Source organism: Myxocyprinus asiaticus, chromosome 25 (genome assembly GCF_019703515.2).
Source record: "Myxocyprinus asiaticus isolate MX2 ecotype Aquarium Trade chromosome 25, UBuf_Myxa_2, whole genome shotgun sequence".
Classification (NCBI taxonomy): Eukaryota; Metazoa; Chordata; class Actinopteri; order Cypriniformes; family Catostomidae; genus Myxocyprinus; species Myxocyprinus asiaticus.
Window position 1 is genome coordinate 10250613 of NC_059368.1, and position 26559 is coordinate 10277171.

General features: G+C 39.0%; 1 protein-coding gene and 1 pseudogene across 2 annotated transcripts in view; one reads left to right on the top strand and one right to left on the bottom strand.

Moving 5' to 3' along the window:
- The window catches only part of LOC127416284 (calcipressin-2-like), an 88665-nt gene extending 81695 nt beyond the window's left edge, over nt 1–6970 (top strand). For both annotated transcript variants that reach the window (XM_051655543.1, XM_051655544.1), the window contains one exon: nt 6604–6970. In XM_051655543.1, the coding sequence (XP_051511503.1) occupies nt 6604–6758 (155 nt within the window). In that variant the 3' untranslated portion in view covers nt 6759–6970. The remainder of the gene's footprint in view (nt 1–6603) is intronic.
- Nucleotides 6971–13715: 6745 nt separating this feature from the next.
- Nucleotides 13716–26559, bottom strand: part of LOC127415596 (mitochondrial peptide methionine sulfoxide reductase-like) — a 30201-nt pseudogene continuing 17357 nt past the window's right edge.

The following is a 26559-nucleotide window of genomic DNA, read 5'->3' on the forward strand; positions in this document are numbered from 1 at the left end:
TGAAACATGATGCTTAACTGAAAGCAGAATTAGGTCAAAACAGTCAGAAACCGGTTTTGATGTGTGTTTGTGTGCTTGAAAATAAGAATGAGAGCACAGGACAGGAATGAATGAAAGCAAGAAAAAAAGAAAGCGAGAGAGATTGTGCAAGGCAAAGACTTACAGGGAGATCAAGATAAGAGGGCCATTAGAGTGGGCTAGATCCTCTAGGCAATCACAATGCACTGCACACTCAAGCCGCCCAAGGGCATAGTGGTAAACTTTGATTCAGCTCCCATCATGCAAACACACATACACACACAGCGTATTCGGCCAGCACATTTCAAATATTTACACTCTTCTCAGCCCTTGTGCAGCCAGAATGGAGAGAGATGTACATAGAAAAGCAGCATATCTCTGAGAAATAGTGAGTGAATGTGTGAGGTTCTAGATTTAATTACCTGAAACATGGAAACCCCTGCAGACCGCTCTGACTGACAGGCTCTGTTGATTGAAAGGTGGACAGAGCTCCATTCTGGTAGTTTTACAGATCGTTTCACATTAGTATTGGATATGGAGTAGCAGTCTGACTTTTTCCACTGGATTCTGTGTAAGAGTAAAAATGCTATCGATCATTGCAGGGTTGTTTTTTTTGTTTTTCTGGCTAAAACTGCAGTTGCAACCATCCTAAAATATCCACCAATGACTCACACTGAGGTCTGGAGAGAGAGCTCCATCTAGGTCTTATTTTTAGTATTGCAGGAGAAATTACTATATAATGCTGCATTCCAAAGTCAGACATAACATCGGCAATAACTACTTGATATCTCAGACTTTTTAGCATTCCATTGTCTGAGGCTTGATGATGACCTATGAAGAAACAAAATGGCAATGTTAGTTTTGCATGTGTATGATTTAGAAATGTAACTTATAATGTAAAAAAAATTACTTATCAATGCATTTTATTTTCTTAAAGTCATTGTTTACCATGTATGCCTCTGTACATGTGCTGCCAACCTGGTCTCTTGACATCAGGGCTGTGCACAGACATTTTGAGTGGCAGTGGCTCAAACTGAAAAAAGGGCACCCAGTTACAGAGAATGATTAACAAACATTTCAAAGTCATATTGTTAATAATTAGGCTTCATGCTAATACTACTACTGTTTTTGTTGCTGTTAAAACTCATGTTCCATTCTAAGATGGCAATGTCTATCTTGCTCCTTATCAAACTCTTAGGATTATGTCCCTTTACACTCACTTAAATCCTCTCACCAGTATCCCTGACTCCTGATGCTCAGAACACTTTCACTCACTCTCTGACCTGATGCCTTGTGATTGTAATAGTATTGTCTATATATTAAAATGCTAAATACAGAACTCATGTAAAAATAATGTATATATATATATGAAAAAAAAATATCTGTAAAGTCATTTTAATTTTAGTACTTAAAATATGCTTTACTTGGAAACACAAAGTTATACATTACTTTCTCCCATATAGTTTCATCATGTGATTCACCTGCTTGCTTGCTGATGTTTTGAATCCGGCTTTCTAAAGAAACATTCCCTTTAGCAGCCTCCTTCCGCTCTTTCTCTTTCTGTCTCATCTTCTTTTTTGTGAAAGTGTGGTACTATAAACAGGGTTTCTGCAGGTTTTAGAAAGCTAAATTTAAGACCTTTTTAAGACCAACTACAGAAAATGTAAGGAATAAATTGAAGGGAACACAATACACCAATATGTTCTCTAAATGTAAATGTCTAGGGAGCACATGAAGAGTCATATTTATAGCAACACTTCAAAGTTTAAAAATGCAACTTTCAATAGATCTCTATTACTTTTAAACTCATTTTTTTTTTTTTTTTAAAAAGGATCTTAAGGCTTGAATACCTCTGCTCACAACCACCAGAATGTGGAAATAACTTTAACCTTCTGATCAGACCCATTGTATCAGTTATATTCCTCTACTACACTGCTGTCTCACTTACTGACAGATGAAGCAGCATTTACTGCCACCTACTCTATACTGTACAATTAATATTTAGGGATCTAATCTAAGCTGTGTGGTGCTGAAATTAGGGGGGGAGAGGAAATGCATTATAGTTAAAAAAAAAAATTAAAACAAAAAAATTAAGGATCATAAAAATTGTTTAGTACCGCACTAAAGAAACTATTTGACATACCAGATACTCACATATATTCCACAAGACAAAATAGCAACTGAATTCAAACAAATTATCCTGTTCAAAAGTTTACATTCCATTGGTTCTTAATATGGTGTGTTGCTTTCTCAATGATCAATGACTGTTTGTGTAATAATTGTTCATGAGTCCCTGCTTTGTCCTGAAGCTGCCCACTTTTCTTAAGAAACATCCCCCAGCTACTGTACATTCTTTGGTTTCCCAGCATCTTCTGCACACTTGAGTTCTTCCCAACCATGGCTATATGATTTTGACATCCAGCTTTTGACACTTAGGACAATTGATGGACTCAAACACAACCATTACAAAAGGAACAAACATTAAATGATGCTCAAGAAGGCAACACAAGAAGAACCAAGCGGATGCAAACTTTTGAACAGGATGACTTGTGTATATTCGAGTAAATTGTGTGCTATATAGCATTTGAAGGGCAGTACTACGTAAAAAACAATCTTTTATGTCTTATATTTGTATACATTCAGAAAGGGGTGTGAAAACTTATAAAAACAAAAGAGGTATGCAAACTTCTGCACTTAACTGTATAGGCTATGTAGTTTGTGATAAGTTTTATTTATTTATTTTATTTTGGATTTTGTTTTTCACGATTTAACCACATTTTAGCTTTTTTTAAATGGACAAATTCCATGTAGCCTATTCTATCCATATGATGTAATATTGGATGTGTTATTATGAAATTACTTGTCATGTCAGGTACACATTTTAACACAAAATTCACAACATTAGAACCTAAAATTCAAAACACATTGCCCACATCTATACATTTAAGTGCTTGTACTACATAAAAAGTGCAGTGTAGCTGTCTGAACGTGACATTGTCTGATTTTGCTCGTGGGGAAGTGAACCTTCACAGTGACAGTAAAACACCTCGCTTTCACGTGTTGCACGCAGAAATGGATCGGCCTCTTTCAGCTGGTTGTTGAAAATGTATTTTTATTTGTGCATTTCTTCTTGCGTTGACTACAAAGAGCACGAGCGCCAAGCGCATGACGTCATTGCAATGGTAACCAGATACATTTAAGCGGATTTGCTGAAAGACTAGAATGAAAGAATCGTCAAATCAACGTGCGAAGCAACGACATTGCTTCTTTTCTCTGTGAACAATACCAGAGACAGGGTTGGGAGGGTTACTTTTGAAATGTATTCCACTACAGATTACAGAATACATGCTGTAAAATGTCATTTGTAATGTATTCCGTTAGATTACTCAAGGTCAGTAACGTATTCTAAATACTTTGGATTACTTCTTCAGCACTGGTAGATTTTTTCACTTGTTTTGACTATAAAAACTCTGCCAGTACAGTAAGACAAAATACACGTTAAAAATACATTCTCTGAAAAACCTAAATATCTTATGCAGTGTTGTTTCTAAAACAAGATAAATCAAACTGATCTTGTTTTAAGGATTTTTAGATATTATAACTTACTTCAAACTTACTTCTCTGTCTGCTCATATGAATGTAACACATCATAAGAAAGTGTTTCACCGCTGTTCAAATGCACTTTGGATCGCATCATTTATATGTATAAATGTTTTCCATCTGAAAGGACTAAATATTAAATGAAACAAATGACAATAAAATCTCTTCAATAATCAAAATACTTTTTGAATGTAACTGTATTCTAATTTCCAATTATACTTATATTTTGAATTTTAAATACGTAATCCCCTTTGTAGAGAATTGTTGAGACACCGGGAAACACCTCTTAAAAACAGGACGTCTGGTCAACGCAACGACAAAAACACTCCCTCATGCAACATTCAATGCCATGACCTTATGAATTTAAGACTTGTTACTCCGATTTAAGGCCTTTTTAAGGTCTTAATTTGTGGAAGGGAGAATTAAGACTTTTTAAGACCCACGGAAACCCTGTATAAACAGTGTGCAATGCACAATTTGAACATATACAAAATGCACAGCATAATGTGATGCCTGATATGCAGACCTGGTGTTATTTAACATTATGCAGTTAAATTCCAAGGTTACTTAACACTTGTGCGTCAATAAAAAAAAGTTACTCAGAGGTCCTTAGAGGACAAAAATGTCCGTGTCAAAAAACTGCCATAAAAATATTATATATTAATATTATTTTCCACTTTCACTGACTTTTTTTAACCAACATCAGTCCTGATCATAACTACCAAATATTCATCCATTTTCAGGATTTTAACCCTTTAAATGGCAGTTTGTTTATATAATTCCACTGTTGTTGTTTTACATACACACATACACACAAATTTCTCAATACACACATACAAAACACACTCTGACATCCATACCAACACACCCACACAATTTTAGCTTCATCATTTATTCAACTGGCCTGCAGTGCTCTATAATACAGCAAACAGAAAATAGGGAGAGAAAAAAACATGTATTTGCTCCATAGGCTAAACATGAGAAAAATGGCACCATCTGGTGGAAAATATACAAAATGTAAATTCTGAAGCCAGGGCTCCGGAATGAAAGCATAATATCATAGAATTCATGATTTTATGCTTTAATGGCACTGCAGTTTTAATGAGTCTCAATGGGGACATTTTTGTCCTTAAGGTCCTGAGTGTAACTATTTTGTGTACACAGTGTATTATAGATGAATTATAGGATCTGAGGTTGAAATATCAAAATTCCCCCCAAAATACACACATTTTTGGCATTAACACCAAAAATGATCGAAAAAACAAAAATGAAAAAGACAAAAATGTCCCTAAGGTTGCACAAGGGTTAAGTGTTATTATCACTTTTATCAACTGTATAGGACTGACATAGGCTTTATATATATGCATGTATACTTAAATACACCAAAATGGTAGAAAACAGCTTGCTTCACATATTCAGTTCGGCAAAAGTTTAAAGGCTCACTTTATTATTCTTTTATTATTCCATTATAAATTTATGATTTAGCTGTGAAGCAATTGTAGTAATTGGACAGACCACATTTAAGTTTAAATAACAACAAAAGGAAAGAAAAGTATAATTTTTTTTAGGAACGTACGTTAGTTCTGCTATCTGATTGTTCACCTTATGAACTAATGCATGTTTTTAACGCATTTGGGCCCGCTCAAGCAATTTCAATACTAATTAATGTGCATTTTTTTTAATGCATTTGGACCCGATCAAGTCTCAACCACCCCTCCCCCGGTCGCTCCTGATCTGCTGCTTTGCAAAACAAGAGACGTGATGGAACAGTCAAAGACTGTCATCTAGTGCATGTTTGCATAAACAAACAATAAAAAAAAAATTCAGAAAGTGTTTTACTATTCATCATGTCTTAATCGCTTTGACGCTGTGGATAAAAAGTGCCTGCAAAGTGAATATTTGCAAATATCATTTCTTTCTCCAGAGGGGCACCTCAGCACAGGAGGGCAAATGGGCAGTGGCTTGGGCCACTGAGCCATTACCCTGAGCACGTCCCTGCTTGAAATAATAGTACGAGATGACCAAACAAGTTGGCTTGCACAAACACATACAACTTGTACTCCCACAGAGAAAAATAAACAAACCAACGAATGATGTTAAGGTTTAAGTCTAAACACTAACGCAAACCTAAATCGAACCCTACAGTCTAACCCCTTACCCAAACCCTAAAACTAACCATGTTTTTAATAGGAAAATAACATTTGTGCACTTATTGTGTAAGAAAGGGTTTGGAACGACACGAGGGAAGCGTATTACGGGTTATTGACAAACAGTACATAGTCATGTATTGCACAAATATCGAATGAGTAACCAAATTTGTTCACAGACGTCTCCTTCCATAAAATAAAACATTATATAGGAGGCTAGCTAAAATGTAATGCCTGTTTTGTACCAATTTTAAATTCTGTTTGTTCATCATCGCGTGATATCAGATCGTTTACCCGCATCTCAGTGAAGTCAGGGTTGTAAATTTCCGCTGAGTTTCCAAGTTGGAAGTCTGATATGGGGTAGTGTTGTATTGTGATGCCAAGTCAAGTCTGTTTTATTTGTACAGTCCTTTTCATAAAACATTTTGTTTTAAAGCAGCTTTACAGAGAATAGTGTCTTAAATTAATATTCCGAGTTCAATAAAAGTTCAGCTCAATCGACCGCATTAGTGGCATAATGTTGACTCCCCTCCTTTTCTTAAAAAAAATTGAGGTTATACTGAGGCATTTACAATGGATGTGAATAGGGCTAAATTTTGGAGGGTTAAGATAGAAATGTGAAGCTTACCCAAGTCAAAGGTGACAGTGGCAAAGAAAATTTTCATTTGTAGACAAGTAGGATTTTGAAAATTCACAACTTTCCAAGTTGAACAGAATACAACATAAGACCACTTGTAAATGGCATGGTCCTTCAATGTACAAAAAGATGTGGAGTTTCAAAGGCCTCTTATAGCTCATGAGGTTTAGTAGAATGATAAATCCTTCTCTCTACACACAGGTGAGAAATTTGAGCTTCATGCCGGCACAGAGTCTACGCCCAGCGTGGTGGTCCACGTTTGTGACAGCGACACAGACGAGGAGGAGGAACCAAAGAACAACCCTAAACCAAAAATCATCCAGACCCGACGCCCAGACCTGCCTGTCTCAAACTGAACTCTACAGGTCCAATAGAGAGTCAGGAGGATTTGTACCCTTCCCATCTCCATAACAGCACCTCTGTAACCCTTCCTCCTAACCATGTCAAGCAAACAACCAGGGTCTCGGGGACTCTGATCCGTGTTTCGTGTTCAGCCCACATACAACAATCAGCCACAACATTAAAACCACCTGCCTAATATTGTGTAAGTCCCCCTCGTGCTGCCACAACAGCACCAACCCGCATCTCAGAATAAATTTCTGAGATGATATTCTTCTCACCACAACTGTACAGAGCAGTTATCTGAGTTACCGTAGACTTTGTCAGTTCGAACCAGACTGGCCATTCTCTGTTGACCTCTCTCATCAACAAGGCATTTCCATCCACAGAACTGCCGCTCACTGGATGTTTTTTGTTTTTGGCAGCATTCTGAGTAAACTCTAGAGATTGTTGTGTGCCAGACAGGCTGGTTTGAGTATTTCTGTAACTGCTGATCTCCTGGGATTTTCACACACAAGAGAATTTACTCTGAATGGTGCCAAAAACAAAAAACATCCAGTGAGCGGCAGTTCTGTGGACGGAAATGCCTTGTTGATGAGAGAGGTCAACAGAGAATGGCCAGACTGGTTTGAACTGACAAAGTCTATGGTAACTCAGATAACCGCTCTGTACAACTGTGGTAAGAAGAATATCATCTCAGAATGCTATTCTGAGATGCGGGTTGGCGCTGTTTTGGCAGCACGAGGGGGACCTACACAATATTAGGCAGGTGGTTTTAATGTTGTGGCTGTTCGGTGTATATGCAATCCTCACTGTACTGTCATAATGTTTTTTATGTTGGCAATACTCTGTGTTAAATCTGCCCGCTCTTTGTCCCTCTCTCTCAATCTTACTGTAATGTCAGCTGGCCACCAGTTAGAGGCAGCATGTACCCATCCTGGCTCTCTCTCCTACGTCTCCGATTGGCTCCTGGGCCGTGGCACATGCTAGTGTCAGATGTGCCTGTTGGCTGATAGCTGGCCATTTGGCTTTGCTTTTACACCACAACTACCATTTGTACCCAGAAAGCCATTAATAGTACGATCTACATAAGGGCATGCTAGCCACTAAATGTGGCCAAACACCAGCGCTGCATGTGGCACAAAAACCCTTAGAAACATATATTGCCTAACGATTGTTTGTCCAATAAACCTAGTGTGTTATATTATTGACCTTGCGTAGCAAAGATTGCATTCAACTACAGGAACCATTCCCATCTTGCCAGTGCATGTTCTGGTAGCAAACTGTATTTTGTTTTTATTTCCTGCTGTATAATTGTCCGTGTGTCTTGCCGACAATGTTCTCACAAACAAACGATGCTTTCTTTCCAACAGTGAGCTGAAATTTTTATTATATACCCATGCACCTTTCCACAGAACCTACGTGAGTTGCTTCTTCTATGACTTCTCCTCAGTGCGAATCTTTTATTATGTGTTTGATCCCTGATGCCCTTTTCAGAGGGAAACCGATAAATGACTAAATAACTTTTTATTTGCGTAAACACTCATTACAGATGAAGCATCAATTAGCAATCAAATATAATTTAATGATGTCTGTGATGTGCATGTTTACTTGTTTCTAGAGTTAAATGTAGTTGTCAGATTACATCCATTAATGGGTTTCCTCGTAGTCTGTGAGATTTCATTCACGCGCAAGTTCATGTAAAAAAAAAAGAAAAAAAAATGCATGATGCTGTTACATTTGGTTATTAAGTTTGAGTAAGACAGATCTTCCAAGTGCTATTACACAGTGGGTCACAAATAGCAAATGTTAGAAAGGAGGGTGATATCAACTTTTCTTTTTCAACAAATATCTTTTAGTGTGCCTACATCATTTACGGATTATCTAAAATAAATATATAGATTTATGTAACCACAGTACATACATGAAAGCATGTACCTCTGTCAGCTCTGCAAAATATATAGCGATAGATCTGAGACACAAAAGTACTATACAACCCATGTAGTCAGCAAACACACCACAAAAAGCATCAGACTAAGAAAACAGTTGTTATTTACAGTATAAAGGTTGTATATTTAATTATTTTAAACTTCTTCAAGACTATAAATGACTCCTATCCCAGACGATACATCAACACTGTGATGTGTGATTACTGTGATTTGATTGACACACAACGCTTAAGTATTATGTACATGAGTATGTTGGTTTTGTAACTTTAAGGAGGTTATCAGGCTTACGTGTCTGTTGTTCAGTGTGCATGATGTGTTAAGGGTGGTAGCCACAGTGTCGACTTTCCTAATCTGTTCATCATGTTTCCCCAAATCTGTCGGATCGCTCCTTCAGTCAAAATGCTGTTGGGTTGCCAGTTATTTGTCAGTGTCCTTTAGCCTGAAAGAATGTAGAAGTAATATATCCCATCCCACTGTGTTCACACTTTGCAGTTTTACTGAAGCAGATCTGGAAACAGGGTACTTACTGTTCTATTATGACATCACAATCTGCATTGTGGCACAGCTCTTTCATTATGCTACTGCAACCTCAAGCCTTATTTGATTTAGCGCTTACAATTTAAGTGACGTTCAGGTTAGCAATGCACACTCTGGCCGGCTTGTGTTAGAGGAACCTAAAACCAACAGATATTGGATCAGAACATGTAAATATGATAAATGTATAAAAGAAAGGGACGAGAGCAATATAACATAACCGACACCTACTGTCCACTGCCTTGGACTTTCCCCTTCCATTTCGTTTTGCCTTCTCTTTTGATCAGCTCTTCCCATAGACTCTTCTCATGATCTACAAATTCTGTTGCAGTCTCACATGCTGCCAGCCTTCCTTACTGTCATGTAATTTAAGATTTTTGTATTGTTCTGTATTGCACTTTCTTATTCACATGACTGTACACAGTAACTATTTCCTTTTTTTTTCTTTTTCTCATGTACTCCCAAAGACATAATATTATCTGTTCTTAAAGTCTTTGATCTGGAGTTAATGTCACTGATGTTGGGAAACAATATCTGTATTGTGTATTACTTGTGCAAGACCATTGGTGTACTTGTCATCTACATGTCCTGCCTGCCGACACTAAAGGAGACATATCTGTATATATTAATCAATAATATTTTTACTGCATTTTTGTACAAATATTCATGGTAGCCATGTACAAGTAGTTGAGATGATTCTTTGTTAGTATTAAAAAAAAAGTTTGGTTTTAAGCCTCCGGTGTGGTCTGATGACTTGGTTTAAAATGTATTTTAAAATATTTTAGTGCACTAACAAAGTACCATGTTACAACCACTGTTTTGTTGACTTGATGCCATGTTAATTTCATCATTTGGACATACACTCATGTTCCAAAATAGTATTTGAAGTCTGTGAAAATACCACGTGGTGAAGGTAAAATATATAAAATATGATACGACTTAGTACATGAATATGGTAATCACTCAATAACATGGTATTACTGTCTGATACCATCACTGTACCATGATACCTCAACAGTACTTTTTTGTCAAGCTATGAATTTGGACATTTACAAAATTACTGGCTAAAAAATATAAAACTTTTTTTTTTTTTTCTTTTACAAATTGTTATAAGAGTCATGGTGTAGCAAATGCAAATCAATTAACAGGCATGTCATAGAAAGACATAAATCTCTACTTTCCCTTCAAGACTCCAGTCAGTGAACACAACAGCCATCAAGAGCAGGCCTAATGCAGCAGGAATTGAGTGGTCGAATGTGATGTTGTTATTACATTGCGTAAACAAAGAACGGTCAGCGTTAAATTATTTGCCACAAATAGTCTCCAAGCAGCGTTTCTCTCTTCTCTTTAAAACTGACGAGACGTTTTGTTATTCTTCTTCTCACAAACGCGTCCTCGGTTAGTTTTTTAGGTCGATGCTGACGCAAAACCCGTGAAAAGGGCGCGTTCTCAAACTCTGTCAGCCGCCACGAGGTCTCGCGCTCTGACGACATAATGATGTAGTTCTACTGAAAGATGTTTTCCATTCCATAACCCTTGTCTAGGAGTTCACAGCCAGCCATGTGAAGTTAGTTTCATGATGCCACTTCTGGACTGTGACTCATTGTTGAGAAAAGTTTTTAGGAAAGTATTTTTAGAGGGTCAGAAGTCCTTGAACACGACCTGCCACTAAAATTGTGTTTGAAAATATGTTATTAGTGGTATGTTGAGGTCATATGGAATGGTACATTACTTTGGTGGACAATATCCTTCCTAGCTGGGTATAAATAACGTAAGTATTTAAATGTCAAAGTAGAATCTGAGACAATCTCATAATGCCATGACAGAGATAATTGTTGACAGGTTGATTTACTGCCCCCCAAGTGGACAGAAATTGACTACACGGAGCAACATTTGGAATATTAATTTGAAAGCAGATACACCTTTTTTCCTGACACAGTGGGTTATGTGGCTCAGCAGTGACATTCCTAGAGAATCTGATAAAAATGACTTAATATTTTAATATATTTATACCTTCCCAGTAAACACAGTATGCTCACCTAACGTTAGACTACTTGCATTGAGCCTAATGACGTACTTCCGCTTTGAAATAGTGCGGTGGGCTAGTTTCTGATTAAACGTATTTACATGCGCCCTAGTTGCCTAAGTCCTGAAACACCACTTAAAATGAGTGTTCAAAAGAGTATTTTAAAGTATGGATCTTTTCAGAGATAGGAGAAGAAATATTCTGAACATTACCGTGTACAGCTTGTACACACGGAGGTCTGTAGCAGACAGACCAGCTCGAAACGCAAATGACAAACGGTGGAAGGAGACAAAAGAGTGTCGGCACCAGCGGCGCTCTTTGAATTAATCAACAAGAAAGATGCGTGCGTTTTAATCTTTGTGTCACTGTTTCACTGAAAAGTACTGTTATCAATAAATGTTGAAATGCATAAGTAAGAGCTGCTAAAGATAATAAGTTATAATGTTTGAAACAGATTAAATATATGTAGTGTGGTTAAATATATTTTAGCGCATTTATTTATCTAATTTGATCATATAACTGCTTCAGTCTGTTCTGAGTGATTTTTAAAGCATGGTCAGAGTAAGATAACAGCTAATGCATTTATAAATAAATACATCTGGGACATTTATCCAAAGAAAAGTCATTTGCAATCGTTGTATGGTGGAATTTATCGTTGAATCTCAGCTGGTATGAAATATCATCAATGAATGAAATGCGTGTTAATGAGATGGCCAGACTGTTGCAGGTTATACAAACATGTTTGATTTATTATTCAGGAGCTGAGTTTAGCTACATTTGGAAAGGAAACAATATATTTAGAAGCAAATTTCAGCTAATTGTAAAACTGAGACGTCACGTTAGCGTCAGAAATATGATTTATTGATTTAATCAATTGTCAGACCTAAAAAAAATATATATATATATATAATCTGCTTTCCCATTAATAAATATCTGCACGCAGGCGCCCTGAACGCTGTAACCGGAAACGCCTGAGCCGCACTACATAGAACGCGGAAGCAGTTGTGCAAGTTGTCAATTCCTAAGGTTCTAGGAACGTTTTCTTTAGGTTATATATATATATATATATATATATATATATATATATATATATATATATATATATATATATATATATAAAACCATAAACTAATGTTCCAAGAACGTTGCAGGGAGGTTTTTGTGGGACAATTAAAAATTGTTCTCTAATGGTTATTTTTAGGTTTATATATATATATATATATATATATATATATATATATATATATATATATATATATATATATATATATATAACTAATCACCTGTGTATTTAAAGGGGAGATTCACCAAAACGTATAAATCGCTAAATAATAAAGGTGTTTACTTGTTTTATTTCTATACGAGAAAAAAACATGCATTAACCACCAAGCATACCCCAATTTGTTTATTTTTACAACGAAATATCTCAAGTTTCAATTGTAAAAATTATTTTATTTAGAAGAGCTCAAATTAAACCTTAAAACTAAGACGTCACCTTAGTAGAAATAAACCTCTCAACTTGCCAGTAATTTCATGCATTTTGCTGAGAATGACTGGAGATGCTATTTCACTACCCACCAAGAGATGTCAGTCTTGGTATCTGTTTCTGTGGTTACTGTTAACTGCAAATAAAATGTGAAACAGAAAACTCCTATTTTAAATAATTTTAGCAAAATTTCACGTGTTTCTGTACCATTAAGACTAGGTAACAATTAAGGGGTAAATGTCTCATTTTAATGTATTTCCATTGTATTTCGATGTAATTGTTGCCTTTCCAAATTTATTAGGCTTTCGTGATGCCACTTACTTGGCTTGTAAAAGTGAACAAGGTGTGTGTTCAAGTTCCAGGTTAGAGGGCCAAATTGCGTGCGTCACGGAGCGTCCTCATTTCACAGCAGTACTGAGTACAGCAGCCTGTTAGAAGCTGTGCCAGGCCAGGTTCCTAAGCATCAGTGCCAGCATTGCCAAGGGAGGCTCTTTCAGAGTGGCAGAGGAATAGGTGCATGGAACGGTAACCACCTGCTCAGAATATTAGCCAAAACCGCCCTTGCCCTCAATCTCACCATAACACCAATTGCTCTTCTAGTACCTACTCATGCTGTGAAATCCAAATCCCTGTTTTCTTTTAAAAACAATCCTCAGCTCTTATAGAGTTTTTGATTTCTGTTTTTCTATTTAAACAATAGTAAGACAGCTAAATTATTTTGATGGGCAGAGCTACACTTTGTTAATGCAGAGTTGTCTGTGCCATCCATAAAGGACCTCAGTTTTTCCGCAGTATCCCTTATGAAGCAGAATCAGATTTGCTGTGAGAATTTAGGGGCCTGTTTGTTTGTGTGGGACCTTAGTCCTCTTTAATTGAGGAGATGAAATGTGAAGCGACACTTTAAGAAAGGTACGAGGACGCTTGTTTGTGCTGCTAAGATAGAAGGAAACACATAGGTAGCAACAGATGGAGGGATTAATAGATATGTATTGGGAATGGAATAGACAGATGGATGTACTGTAGAACACACAAACACACATGTTGCCTGACATAAAAATGAATGTGTCTATCTTTTAAAAACAGAGCTTGAGTTATGCTGAAGTGAATGTTTGTATACAGACAGAATGACAGATACATTTAGATAGATAGATAGATAGATAGATAGCACAATAGCCACGTTCTATTCACCCAGGATATATACAGTACAGAAGCCATGCCCATGGTACAGTGCAACTCACCCCCAACCATGCCAAACTAAAGGGAGCCTGAAAAAAATGCTTACTCCCTGCAGAGTGTGTATCACACCAGAAAACACACATGCACAGATACAAAAAGGCAAATGAAATGTTTTTAATCTACAGTGGCATTACAACAATTTTATTTCTACCCAACATTGACCCATAGGCCTAAGAATTGCAGTGGTGATTGTTTCAGATAAGGCAGGTTAATATAGATTTGTCCAATCAGAGGACAGGAGAAGTGTGCTAATTGTTACTCTTCAGCCCTATTGACAGGAGATCCCAGTGCCGCCCAGTCCACAGTATCCATTAGGGTTCTTGCTAAGGTGCTGCTGGTGGTAGTCGTCAGCGTAATAGGATTCCTTGGCCATTGCAGTTTCCGTGGTGATAGGTCCAAAACACTCTTCAGTCAGCACCTAGCAAAAGAAGGCCACTTATGATGAATATACAGGGACATTTTGACATTCGGTATCTGCTTCTCACCAAATGGGATTGCAAAACAATACTAGTGATTGTTTACAAACAAGTCTCCCTGTTCTAGTCGAACTGGTAGCAAGTAAAAGGAGGTTTGCTAAAACATAATCAGGTGCAGCAATCTCTCTGTTTCACAAAAGCCACGGTCTCCACTCCTGTCTCTTATCGACCCCCAAACAATCAAACTCTCACCAAGAGAGAAAGACAAACAGAGTCAGATCAATATAGACACTATCCACCAGCGATGTGTAAGCTGTGGATGCTGTTGGGATCATTGGCAGAGTGTGCTTAGCCTCAGGCATTAGGAGTGCAGGGTTCTCATCCTTCCCACAATCCTCCTATTGGACTACTTTGCACATCTGGAATGAGAGAGTGAACATCTGCCCATCCCTCTCAATTTAGAAATCCCTGTTTCTCTCTCTCTTTCTCGCTTTTTCTATCTCTCTCACTAAATTAATTCTTTACTGCCTCACAAAGAATCACCACAGTCCTGGTCTGGATTCCTCTCAGCCTGCTGGCACAAAACTCTAGAACACAGAGACAGTTAAGCATGAAAGATTCGATGGCAAGGCTTGAATCGTACCTTTGCAGGTCACTTAAATAGGGACATATCATGGAAAACATGATTTTACCTTGCTCTTATTAAAGAAAGAAGTTTAATGAACTATGTAAACATACTTTAACTTTCAAAATGCAAAACGTCCTTCCCAATCTACTTAGACCATTATAATCTTTCTGCAAAAATCACCACTGTTATGATTATGACGTCACAACCATGAGCATATAAACGTGACAGACCACACTGATGAACGACAGTGTGAAATACCCTGGTGTCGCCTTATACTTGTAGGGTGTGAAGACAACATCATAAAACAGATAGGTCTGATTCTGAAATCTGAGTGGATAAGCCACATTAAAAAGTTGTGTTATAGCTGATATGGCCACAGTTGTGAATGCATCTCGATTCTACATTAATGCCTACATGTATGTACAATATCACCTAAAATTAGGTTATAGTATTTGGTGGAAAAATTATTTATTGATATTATCATTAGGGATAAATGTAATTATTTATTGAACATCTGTGTCCTTTATGATATGGCTGTTGACATTATTTTATAAAAGCTCCGTTTTGTATTGTGTCATCATGAAGCTGAAGTGTGTAATTTCATCAGCAAATGAAAAAAAAAAAAAAAACATTGGTTCCATTGGTTGTACAAACAGATGATCCCATCCTGAACTCACACCATTGGATGAGCCATTGTCGCGGGGTCAGGCTGGACGGGGTACTCAAACAAACAGAGGAATGTTTTGATAGCACCACAGTGTTACACTTTTAGTGAAATCAAATTAAACATGGCTTACTTATAGTTGATTGTATGTTAAGCTGGGACAAGAAATAATTTGAACATTTAAAAAAAAAATTACATCAACTTTAACTGTGGTAAAATCTTGGCATAGAGTGGTTTATTGCTTATGTATAGTCCTTTGCCTTGCTCTGTTAGTTTATTCAGAATAATGTGCTCAACAACTCTGTTTCTTCATTTGTGGCACTCTTGCTTTAGTTCAAGACATGACCCAGAAAAAGCTCAATTTCTGCACATAGTTTTTAAGCAACTAAAAGGTTTTGACAAATGAGTTTTGCTCGCTAGCTGTTATACAACTTTTTTGGTCAACAACCTTTCTCATTCTCTAACCTTTTTCTCTCCATATCTGCGTCTCTTTGCCTGGAAATTTGTGAGAGAGAGGGTGACTCTGTGAAGGAACCTGCCAATTACCACATTTTGCTGACCATCTGGTAAGACGCAGTTATGCACCTGTTAGGAGCAGCTGCAGGTGACAGGAGCTAGGTACAGACACATAATTTTGCTCTCTCTCTCTCTCTCTTTATTTTTTATAAACTCCCTGCAAACCTTGTACATCCATCCATCCATCCATCAGGTGCCCTAAGTGGCCACAGTGAACTCCGTCAGTGAAGACAAATTAATACAGGTTCAACTGCAAGGCATGTGGGCAAAATGTGCGTGCTTTCACCAAATGAAAAATGTCATCCTGTGCAGAGCTTGCCATGGCACTCAGGAAATTTGAAGAGTACACTTGAAATTTATTGTAACATCATGTCTTGCTGAAAAGGCCAGCAAAGAGCAGCATACATTTCCATATGCTGGTCCAGGCTAATTTATGCTGGTAAATGTTGGGAGTGATCAAACAAGCCGTCCTCTTTCTCAAATGTAGTGCTGGGAAATCCAAATCATGTAAATGAACCAGGTAAAAAAAAAAACACGAATCACTTACATTTAGCATTGAGAACGCAAATTAATTTTAATAAATCAGTATTGTATTAGATTCATAGTTTGTTTAATCCCATCCTAATTAAAGGTGCACTCAGTCATTTTCTATGCATGTCATCGTGTAAACGTATCTCTTTTTTTATTTAGTAAACTCAACTAACACGGCCAAACAATGCCTTTGCACCAGTTGAATAACACAGCACGAGTTACTCCATTGGTCCATATCATCAATCGCAGTTCTCAGCAGGGGGAGTGCCAAGCGGCAACTGGCCAAGCTGGCAAGGGCAGAAAGAACTGAAGCCCAGCATTCTGATGCAGGGTCTGGCTCCACCCATCAACATACCAGTCACCAGCTCCCACTCAAACACATGTGCAGCTATTAGCAGGACCAGTCACTAAGGAGACATACTGTTGGCCAGCGTTGCATGTTTAGTGCTATCAGAGAGAATGGGGATATGATCAATTCACTCATAATGGCATATCAAGTTGTCAATTTCCATTTTTACCTTTTGGATCATAGATATGGACAGCTGGGGACCAAGAACATCTCTGAAAACAAACCAGAGCTCTGTGCCAACTGCCAAGAGCCTGTTGTAATTATGGGGAGAGTTAAGATGTGTTTAATTTATGAAACATACAGTAATTTAACAAGTAATATATGGGTGTTTCTTCAACTATGGGAGCCTTTGGCCGTGTCGACTTTTAGTAAACAAACTCTCTTGAAACACATTTTTCACACTCTCCCATTTTTCAAAGTTTTTTCATTTTTCAGAAATGTCATTGACATTTCCACCACATCTATGTATTACAGTATGTAATAGCATTCTGTGTTAGATATTTTTTTTATATATAAAATTGCTGGCTCCATCTTGCTAAAGCTCTTTTTTTTTCTTTTTTTTTTGCTAGGATTTTATGTATCCTACATAAACACAATTAAATAATTTTGCAATAACAGTTTAATTGGAAATGATGCTGAATAAAACTATTCTACTTACAGAATATATTCATCTTGATAATTCTTTATTTTTTTTTTATTCCAAGTCTCACATTTCATCTCAAGAATGCCCTTCATTGACACTGTTGTCTCCTTGGTAACCAAGTACACTAACCTTTGATAAACAGTTAGTGTTCCAGTTCTAATTCTAGAAACGGCCCTGGTGTGCATATAGTACATACAGTATAAAGTGGTCATACATTTCAGACCATCAGTCTGTTTGCCTATGCGTGTTTGTACTTGTACTTTATCAAGTATATGAGGGATCAATTGCATCTTATTCACAAACAGGACAAACACCAGGCAGACGGCTTATGTATCAACCCAAAGACACAAGAAAGAAAACAGTAAGACCATCCAGGCACCTCTCGCATCCTATTTTCAACACACAATGATTATGGATGTAAAAATCCTGATCTTGCATACTACAGAGTGTGGATAGTATGCAAATTGGGATGCAGCCTAAAATCTCAGGTTTATTTGCAGGTTAAAATCTTTTGTTTACCTCTTTCCTGTGTCTGTGGAGAATTTACTGAGCTCTGTGGCTTTGATGTGGAGAACAAAATTCAAATTAGCATGTGGAACACAATTATTTTATTCCTTGAAGATTATTATTTTTTGTAACAGCTGAGTGTAAGGAATGTAAACAATGTCTGGTTCTTTGATTCAAAACTGCTCGGAGGTTGAATGAATAAATAGCAATTGAGGGAGCCAGGATTATATGTCACGTGTTTAGTCATATGTCATATGTTGTGTCTTGTGTTTAGTTGTCTGTCTTTGTGTGAGCACGCGATTTCAGTTGTATTCCTTGCCGTGCGCTCTTTTTTTGCCTCGCGATGTACGCTCAGGTTTCGTTTAGTGTGAGAATGTGTGGCACCACTTTGTTTGGCATTGCTACGCATTCTCTCGTCTTGTTTGTCGGTTGGCATGGGCATATATTGCCTTATTGTCTTGGCGATGTGCGCTCATGCCATTCGGGTGTTTTGTTGTCTTGTGAGAGCATGTGGATTTGTTTTGTTTCTGTATCGCCGCGTGTCTTTCTGTCTTTTTTTTTTCCAAACAATTTGGAATGCCCAATTCCCAGTGCGCTTTTAAGTCCTCGTGGTCACGTAGTGACTCGCCTCAATTCGGGTGGCGGAGGATGAATCCCAGTTGCCTCCGCGTCTGAGACCATCAACCCGCGCATCTTATCACGTGGCTTGTTGAGCGCGTTGCCACGGAGACATAGCGTGTGTGGAGGCTTCACGCCATCCACTGCGGCATCCGTGCTCAACTCACCACGCGCCCCACCGAGAACGAACCACGTTATAGCGACTACGAGGAGGTTACCCATGTGACTCTACCCTCCCTAGCAACTGGGCCAGTTTGGTTGCTTAGGAGACCTGGCTGGAGTCACTCAGCACACCCTGGCATTCGAACTAGTGAACTCCAGGGGTGGTAGCCAGCGTATTTTACCACTGAGCTACCCAGGCCCCGTGTCTCTCTGTTTTACGTCAAACCCCGCCTCCTTGTTTGCCCATTATTAGTTTATTAGTCACACCTGCCCTGTCTTGTTAACCTGTTGATTTCTCTCCCTATTTTAGTCTCCTCATGTTTGCTGTCCGGTGCTAGTTTGTCTTGTTTCCAGTCATGTTTTCCAGTCGGTCCTGTTAGTTTGTTTATTCCAGTCAGTCTGTCGGTCGGTCTAGTTTTCTGTCCTTTTCATCCCTACCCGGTCCGGTTGGTCCTGGTTCCCCGTTTCTCTCTGCCCCAACACTAGATTTGTTTGTTTTCCCCTACAGGGTTGTTTGTGTTTGTTTTCCCCCTTTTGGGAGTTTGGGTTGAGTTTTTCCCCTTTATTTTTTATTTAATAAATTCCCTTTTATTTCTTCAACTCTGCGCCTGGGTCCTGTCTCTGCATTCTCTAACAATATGAACTGGACAAGATGGACCCAGCGGAGTTTTTTTTTTTCAACTGGCAGCTTTACCAGCAGCTTTACAGGCTACAGCAGGATGATAAGTCCATGTGGGACTATGACCTTGAATTTTTATTATTGTCCTCGGGTCTGGGATATGACCAGACCTGCCTAATCGTTCTCTTTTGGGCAGGTCTGAACGAGCCCATTAGATCCATTGTCCCAGAACAGGGTGAGGATGCGGAGTTTCCCGAGGCAGTCAGGCTTTCCTTTAAATGGGAGGAGAACATCACAGCCTGTGCCTCGGGACTTCCAATCCTCATCCTAACCCGAGGACGAGGGCACCCCCCACATGGAAGTGGACACCTTGGCCGAGCCCACTGCTGCTGATCGCCAGGAGGTGGAGGCTGCTACATCAGCAGTACTTCCCTCTGCCCGGAAAAGGAGGAGGAGGGCACCTACTCCTCTGCTGCTGCCAGCATCCATGGCCATGGAGGCCATTTCCCTGCCGCTGCCAGCGTCCACGACCATGGAGGTCGTTCCCCTGCCACTGCCAGCACCAACGCCTGCCACGGCCAATGAGCCAGAGCCCACACCTGCCACAGCCAACGAGCCGGTTACTGAAGCCTTGACCATCCCAGAGCTGGCGCCTGAAGCCTCGGCCATCCCAGAGCCAGAGCCTGAAGCCTCGGCCATCCCAGAGCAGGCGCCTGAAGCCTCATCTATCCCAGAGTCGGTGCCTGAAGCCTCGGCCGTTCCAGAGCTGGCACCTGAAGCCTTGGCCATTCCAGAGCCAGCGGGCTGAAGCCTCGGCCGTCCCAGTGCCAGCATCCTCAGTCTTGACGGCTGCTCCCTCAGCAGTGCTCCTGGCCACCCGGAAGAGGAGGAGAAGTACTCCTGTTCCCCAGTCACTGCCGGCACTCCCGGCCGTGGAGGGTGTTCCCCGGTCGCTGCCGGCGCTCCCGGCCATGGAGGCTGTTCCCCTGTCACTGCCAGTGGCCCTGGCCACGGAGGCTGTTCCCCTGTCACTGCCTGTGCTCACAGCCACTGTGACTGTTCCCCTGTCCCTGCCAGTGCTCACAACCAAGGAGGTCGATTCCCTGTCACTGCCAGTGCTCACGACCAAGAAGAACATTCCCCAGTCTCTGCTGGTGTTCACGGTCACGGAGGCCATTCCCCGGTCATGGCCAGTCCCCGAGCCTACCACAGCTCTGCCTCCTGAGCTGCTCCCTCCTGAACCCTGTCCAGCAGCTACCGTCCAGTTCACTGACCCCTGCCCAGTACTCTGTCCCCTCTGCCCTGAGGCCACCTCCCAGACCGCCAGACCCCACCTTTGCCCTGGGGCCTTCTTCCAGGCTGCCAGACCCAGATTCTGCCCTGAGGCCTCCCCCCAGGCTGCTGGACCCCACCCCTTTCCTTAAATTCCCTCTTTAGTTTCCCTTTCTGTTGTGTTTTCTGTTTTCTGTTTTCTGTTAGTGCTTGTTTTGTCTGTCTTGTTTAATGTTCCCATTTTGGGATGCCCTTTGTGGGGCTACTGTCACGGTCCTATCACTCTCTCAGTCATGGCATTATCGTCCCATGTCTGTCTTGTGTTCCATTGTCTGTTTTTGTGTGAGCACGTAGTTTCGGTTGTATTCCCTGCCGTGCGCTCTTCTGTCTGTCTTGTTTCATGTCTGGAGTATGGTGTCTGGGTCCTGACTTCCTGTCTGGTTCAGTTACGGTCTGTGTCGGGATCTGGACACTCATGATCCATGTCTGTCTGTTACTGATGTGGGTGCATCGTGCTTATGCCATCTTGGCAGCATGCACTCACATCAATAGTTTATGTCTGTTTCTCGCAAACACGGATGTGCCTCACTTCGTGCTCGCGTTGCAAGCTGTCTTCACATTGTGCTGAGATTCGGTCACTTCGGTCTGAGATTTCGGGTTTGTGTGGCCGATCTCTCATACAGGTGTCCTGTCTTGTTTTTGTCACCTGTTGCGTGCATCGCATGGTTTGGCGTTGCTACGCATTCTCTCGTCTTGTTTGTTGGTTGGCATGGGCGTATATTGCCTTATTGTCTTGGCGATGTGCACTCATGCCATTCGGGTGTTTTGTTGCCTTGTGAGAGCACGTGGCTTTGTTTTGTTTCTGTATCGCTGCATGTCTCTCTGTCTTACGTCAAACCCCACCTCCTTGATTGCCCATTATTAGTTTATTAGTAACACCTGCCCTATATTGATAACCTGTTGATTTCTCTCCCTATATTAGTCTCCTCATGTTTGCTGTCTGGTACCAGTTCGTCCTGTTAGTTAGTTTGTTTGTTTGTTTATTCCAGTCACTCTGTCAATAGGTCTAGTTTCCTGTCCTGTTCATCCCTACCCAGTCCGGTCGGTCCTGGTTCCCCGTTTCCCTCTGCCCCAGCCCTGGATTATATGTTTTCCCCTATGGGGTTGTTTGTTTGTTTTTCCCCCTTGTGGAAATTTTGGTTGAATTTTTCCCCTTTATTTTGTATTTAATAAATTCCCTTTTATTTCTTCAACTCTGCGCCTGGGTCATGTTTCTGCATTCTCTGACATTATACTGCTTCCTTTTGTTTCAGCCTGACTCTTGCCTACAATTGAACAATTGTTTAGTTATTTGAGGAAAAGTCATTTTTATATGAATCTAGCTAAGAACAAATCACAGAGTTGAATTATTTGATATAAAGTCATATCCAATAATGAGGTTAACAAAGTTATTCATCCAAGTCAATTTGCTTTCATTTCACTGTCCTTTTGTGTTAAAATTAATAATTCACCCAAAAATCTAAATTCTGTCATTATTTACTCACCCTTAAGTCGATCTATATTCTTGCTGCTGTGGAACATAAAAGGTGAATTTTGAAGAATATCCAGGCCACTTTTTTAAAAATGCCGAACTCAAAAACAAAAAGCACCATAAAATTTCATAAAAGTGGTCCACTTAACTCATACACTTTATTCCAAGTCTTCTGAAGTCATATGATAATGATTGAGAGAAACAGATCCAAATGTAAGTCATTATTCACCAAAATTCTTGATGTCCACCCTAGCTCTCCTTGGCACATTCATAAGAGAAGTAGTGACGTCAAATTTGTAAACAAATCGCTCTTTTAAGCTGAATTTTGCAATCAGTTGATCGATGCAGTTCACAAAACCAGCCTGAATGATTCATCTGAACAAATCGGACTGATCCGGTCCTCAAGTACAAATCACTGATTCAGTGATCCAGTCACAGTGGTTAATAGCACACGTAGAACATTTGATACATTCATGGTGCTTTCCTGTCGTTTTTGCACTTGACAACCGAATTCCTCATTCACTTTCATTATATGGAAAAGAGTGGCCAGGATAATCATACATTCATAAAGTCATACCAGTTTGGAACGACATGGAGTGAGTAAATAATGACATTGATGACTATTCCTTCAATATAAAGCTAATGTTTTTAGCAGGGCCTGTATGTGAGATGGATCTACTTCAATCAGCCCAGAGAGACATGGGTCAGATAATGTCTTCACTTCACTTGTCACTTCTATCTTTTATTAATTCGTCCACTCATTCAATCAGATCTTCATTATGCTACATGCCACCCATGGTCAGGGGTCACTTTGCCACCAGGGTCTCTATGGTTAACCACACCCATGAGTGATGCTGAAGTCACGCAGCTTCAGAATGGGGGTCGCTGGCCTCCGGGGACCCAGATTCCTCCAGAACAAAGAAGCCAAACAAACATGATCTCCGCTCCATCTCCAGACAAACATCAGGGCCAAATTCAAGTGACCTCATACACTGCCCATTTAGTTCAAAGAATGAAGAGAAGACAAATACTTGGTAAATAATATATACTATAATTGGTAAAGGAAAGCAGGCGGTACATATAATTTTATTTAAAAAAGGTGTTTGCTTACATTTTCTATCAATCATGGAAGCAGTAACTCATCAAATGATGATCAAATGATGAAGAAGAGCGTTACAACCGGGCATATAGCTACTGTTGATGCGTGATGAAGCACACTTTTGGCATTTTAAAGAGCCAATTTATGTGCCTAGCAAGGTCAGAAATTAAGGGGGGCTCAGGGCAAGAATGGCACTGAACGTGACAAAAATATCCTCAGAATTCTAAATATAGTAGCAAACAATGCCCCCATAATGAATTCCTCTATTTATGTCTTATTATACATATTATTGTATAAAGTATGTGTTAATTGAATTTTATAGTTAAGAAGCAATACATTTTCAATCTAGTTATTCATACTGACAATTTATATTAATCAATTGGTTCAATTCACCTTAAGTATTTGACATAATAGGATGACACATTATATTTTTTATTTGGTTAGAAAAAAAAACAAAAAACTATAAAGGTATAAAATACTCCACAAAAAAAATCAGATATTGCCCCTTAATGGAAAAGTACTTTTCTGACCCTGGTGCCTAGATCGCAGTGTTGGAGCGATGCTGTCCAGTCCCAGTAAAGTATGCCAGGTTGTGGTAGTTTTCTGCATCTTCCACAACCATTAATTCAGAACCAATCACTAAATAAGTAACTGTGCCATGCAGATTGCGTTCAGCACAGTTTTTTGGCTGTTTCCTTTAGAGAAATGGGTTCAAAACAACGCAGAGAGCAAACGCAAATAAACCACAGAGTTGTTTAGAAAGTTAAATCTTTACAACTTCAACTTGTGAGATATGCCGCCTTGCACATTGGATGCTAAATATCTCTCAATCCTTTTCAAAATGTCAAGAATAAGACACCCACAGAGTCAGCTCCGAAACATGCAGTGGAGTAGGTGGTGCGGTGCTGAGCTGTTTGGTGACATGTTCCTGTGTTTTGTTTGCACGCAGTTAAATGCATAAAATTCAGACTAATTAATTTGCATGTCAGACAGAGCAATCATTTGGTATGCAAATAGCTGCATGTTCCAGTTATGAAAAAAATAATTAAAAAAAAAAAATACAAAGAAGAAATGTGAGAGGCAGAGATAAAGAGCCTAATTTTTTATGGTGAAGCAGTTTCAGAGTGTTGAGTAACTGTAAAATCAGAGGGCAAGAAAAAGCTAGATGTCTTAAAGCATGCATCAAATTAGTAAGAAGAATATTAGAGGCAGTGTACAAACACTTTTAAAGGTGACACACACACACACACACACACACAAAATAAACTCTAATACCTCTTCCTTTTATTCACTGATTCAACCCACACATCCAAAATACACACCCTAAACATGTTCAAATAAGGGCACTTGGTTTATGCCTATTTTTGCACATAAAACAAGGATTCAAAGGACAGACTAGGACATAAACTCTGATGGTTAAGGGAAGGAGAGCTTTACAGGTCATTCTGGAGAGGTCATCTCCATTCATCTTCAGGAGTGACATCACTTGTCTAGAGTTTGGCCACAGATTTTGACTTTATCTCGGCTGCACCAATGCAGAAGAGGCAAAAATGCAATGACTATAGAACTACCAAAAAAATTATCATTGTACATTGTGTCTACTTTCAGTGTAATGTGATAATTAATTTTCCCTTCCTGCATATTATGTATTATGTGTCTATTTGGTATTCCAATAGGTACTGGGTTTTCATTTTGAACTAGTGCACTGTATTTTGTGTATAATGTGTATTATATGTATATTGCTGTATATTCTGCACTTGCAATTGTTTGTATTGTGAATATTGTGCTGATATATTTTGTTATTTATATTATATGCACAATTCTGTTACTACACTACTGCGCTGTTGTGAAGCATGCACCCAAAACGTTTGGCCACCACTAAAATTGAGTCTATATGTACAGTATATACAGTATATGGTGATGTGAAAATAAGTGATTTTAGAATTTTTTAAATAATATAATTTATATATATATATATATATATATATATATATATATATATATATATATATATATATATGGATCGGTTTTCTGACTGAGAATGTCCCAAAAAAGGTCCCTAAAAGTTCTGTCAGATTAAGCTCACTTTTGGAGACAATTTTGTCCTAAAGCTTTGGCTGAATACAATATGTACACCAACACACACACACACATGCACACGCCAACAATGTAAATCACTTAAAAAAATTATATTCATTGATAAAACAAGAAGTGTTAAAAAGAATATGCATCTAATTGTAAACATATGCATTATAGGGGAGTGGAGTTACCTATGAGTTCTAGAGTTAAAAGTGGTTTGGCTAGTAATGTCTTGTAAATGTGAATGTGTTATTGAGTACACATGTGCATGTCTATGTGAATGTGCCCTTGAGAGCAGGGTCTGTGTCTTTGAGAACGTGTCTGTTGGCACAAACACTGGCATAGCTGCTGATGTAGGTGGCATCATTCAGTTTCTGGCAGCTCTGTGCTTCTGTCCATAATGATGTTTAGGGCTGTGTGCATTGTGGTGCCAAAAATCTGTTGTATACCATTTGTTGAGGTCTCATGTGGATATCATCACAGAGGAAAATGAAACCTGGATCATCTGCAGATGATAGAAGTATGAAGAGGGGAGTAAATGGGATGGGTGGATCAGTGGTCAGATGGTATAAAAAGCATTAAAAGTATGCCATTTAATGTGGAAACAGTAGTCCTATCGTGCATCCATGCATTAAGGTATGAATGTGGTCTGTTGTCATTTGGTTTGTGGAGAAATGTTCAGAATGCTTTTGATGACACAGCCGTAAATAATCTTGCAGTTTTCTGGACATATTAAAATAGCTTTATGAGAAGCAATGTGTCAAATAATGAGGTGTGAAATACAGCACATATGAGGAGAGGAGAAATGACTTGACTAGACAAAATGAGACAACATTAGTTGAGACAAGATGAGAAAACATATGATGAAAAGAGAATAGATGACAATGGTTAAAGAATTGAACAGACAAGATGAGACAAAAAAAGATGAGGACAGTACAGAACAGAATAAAGCA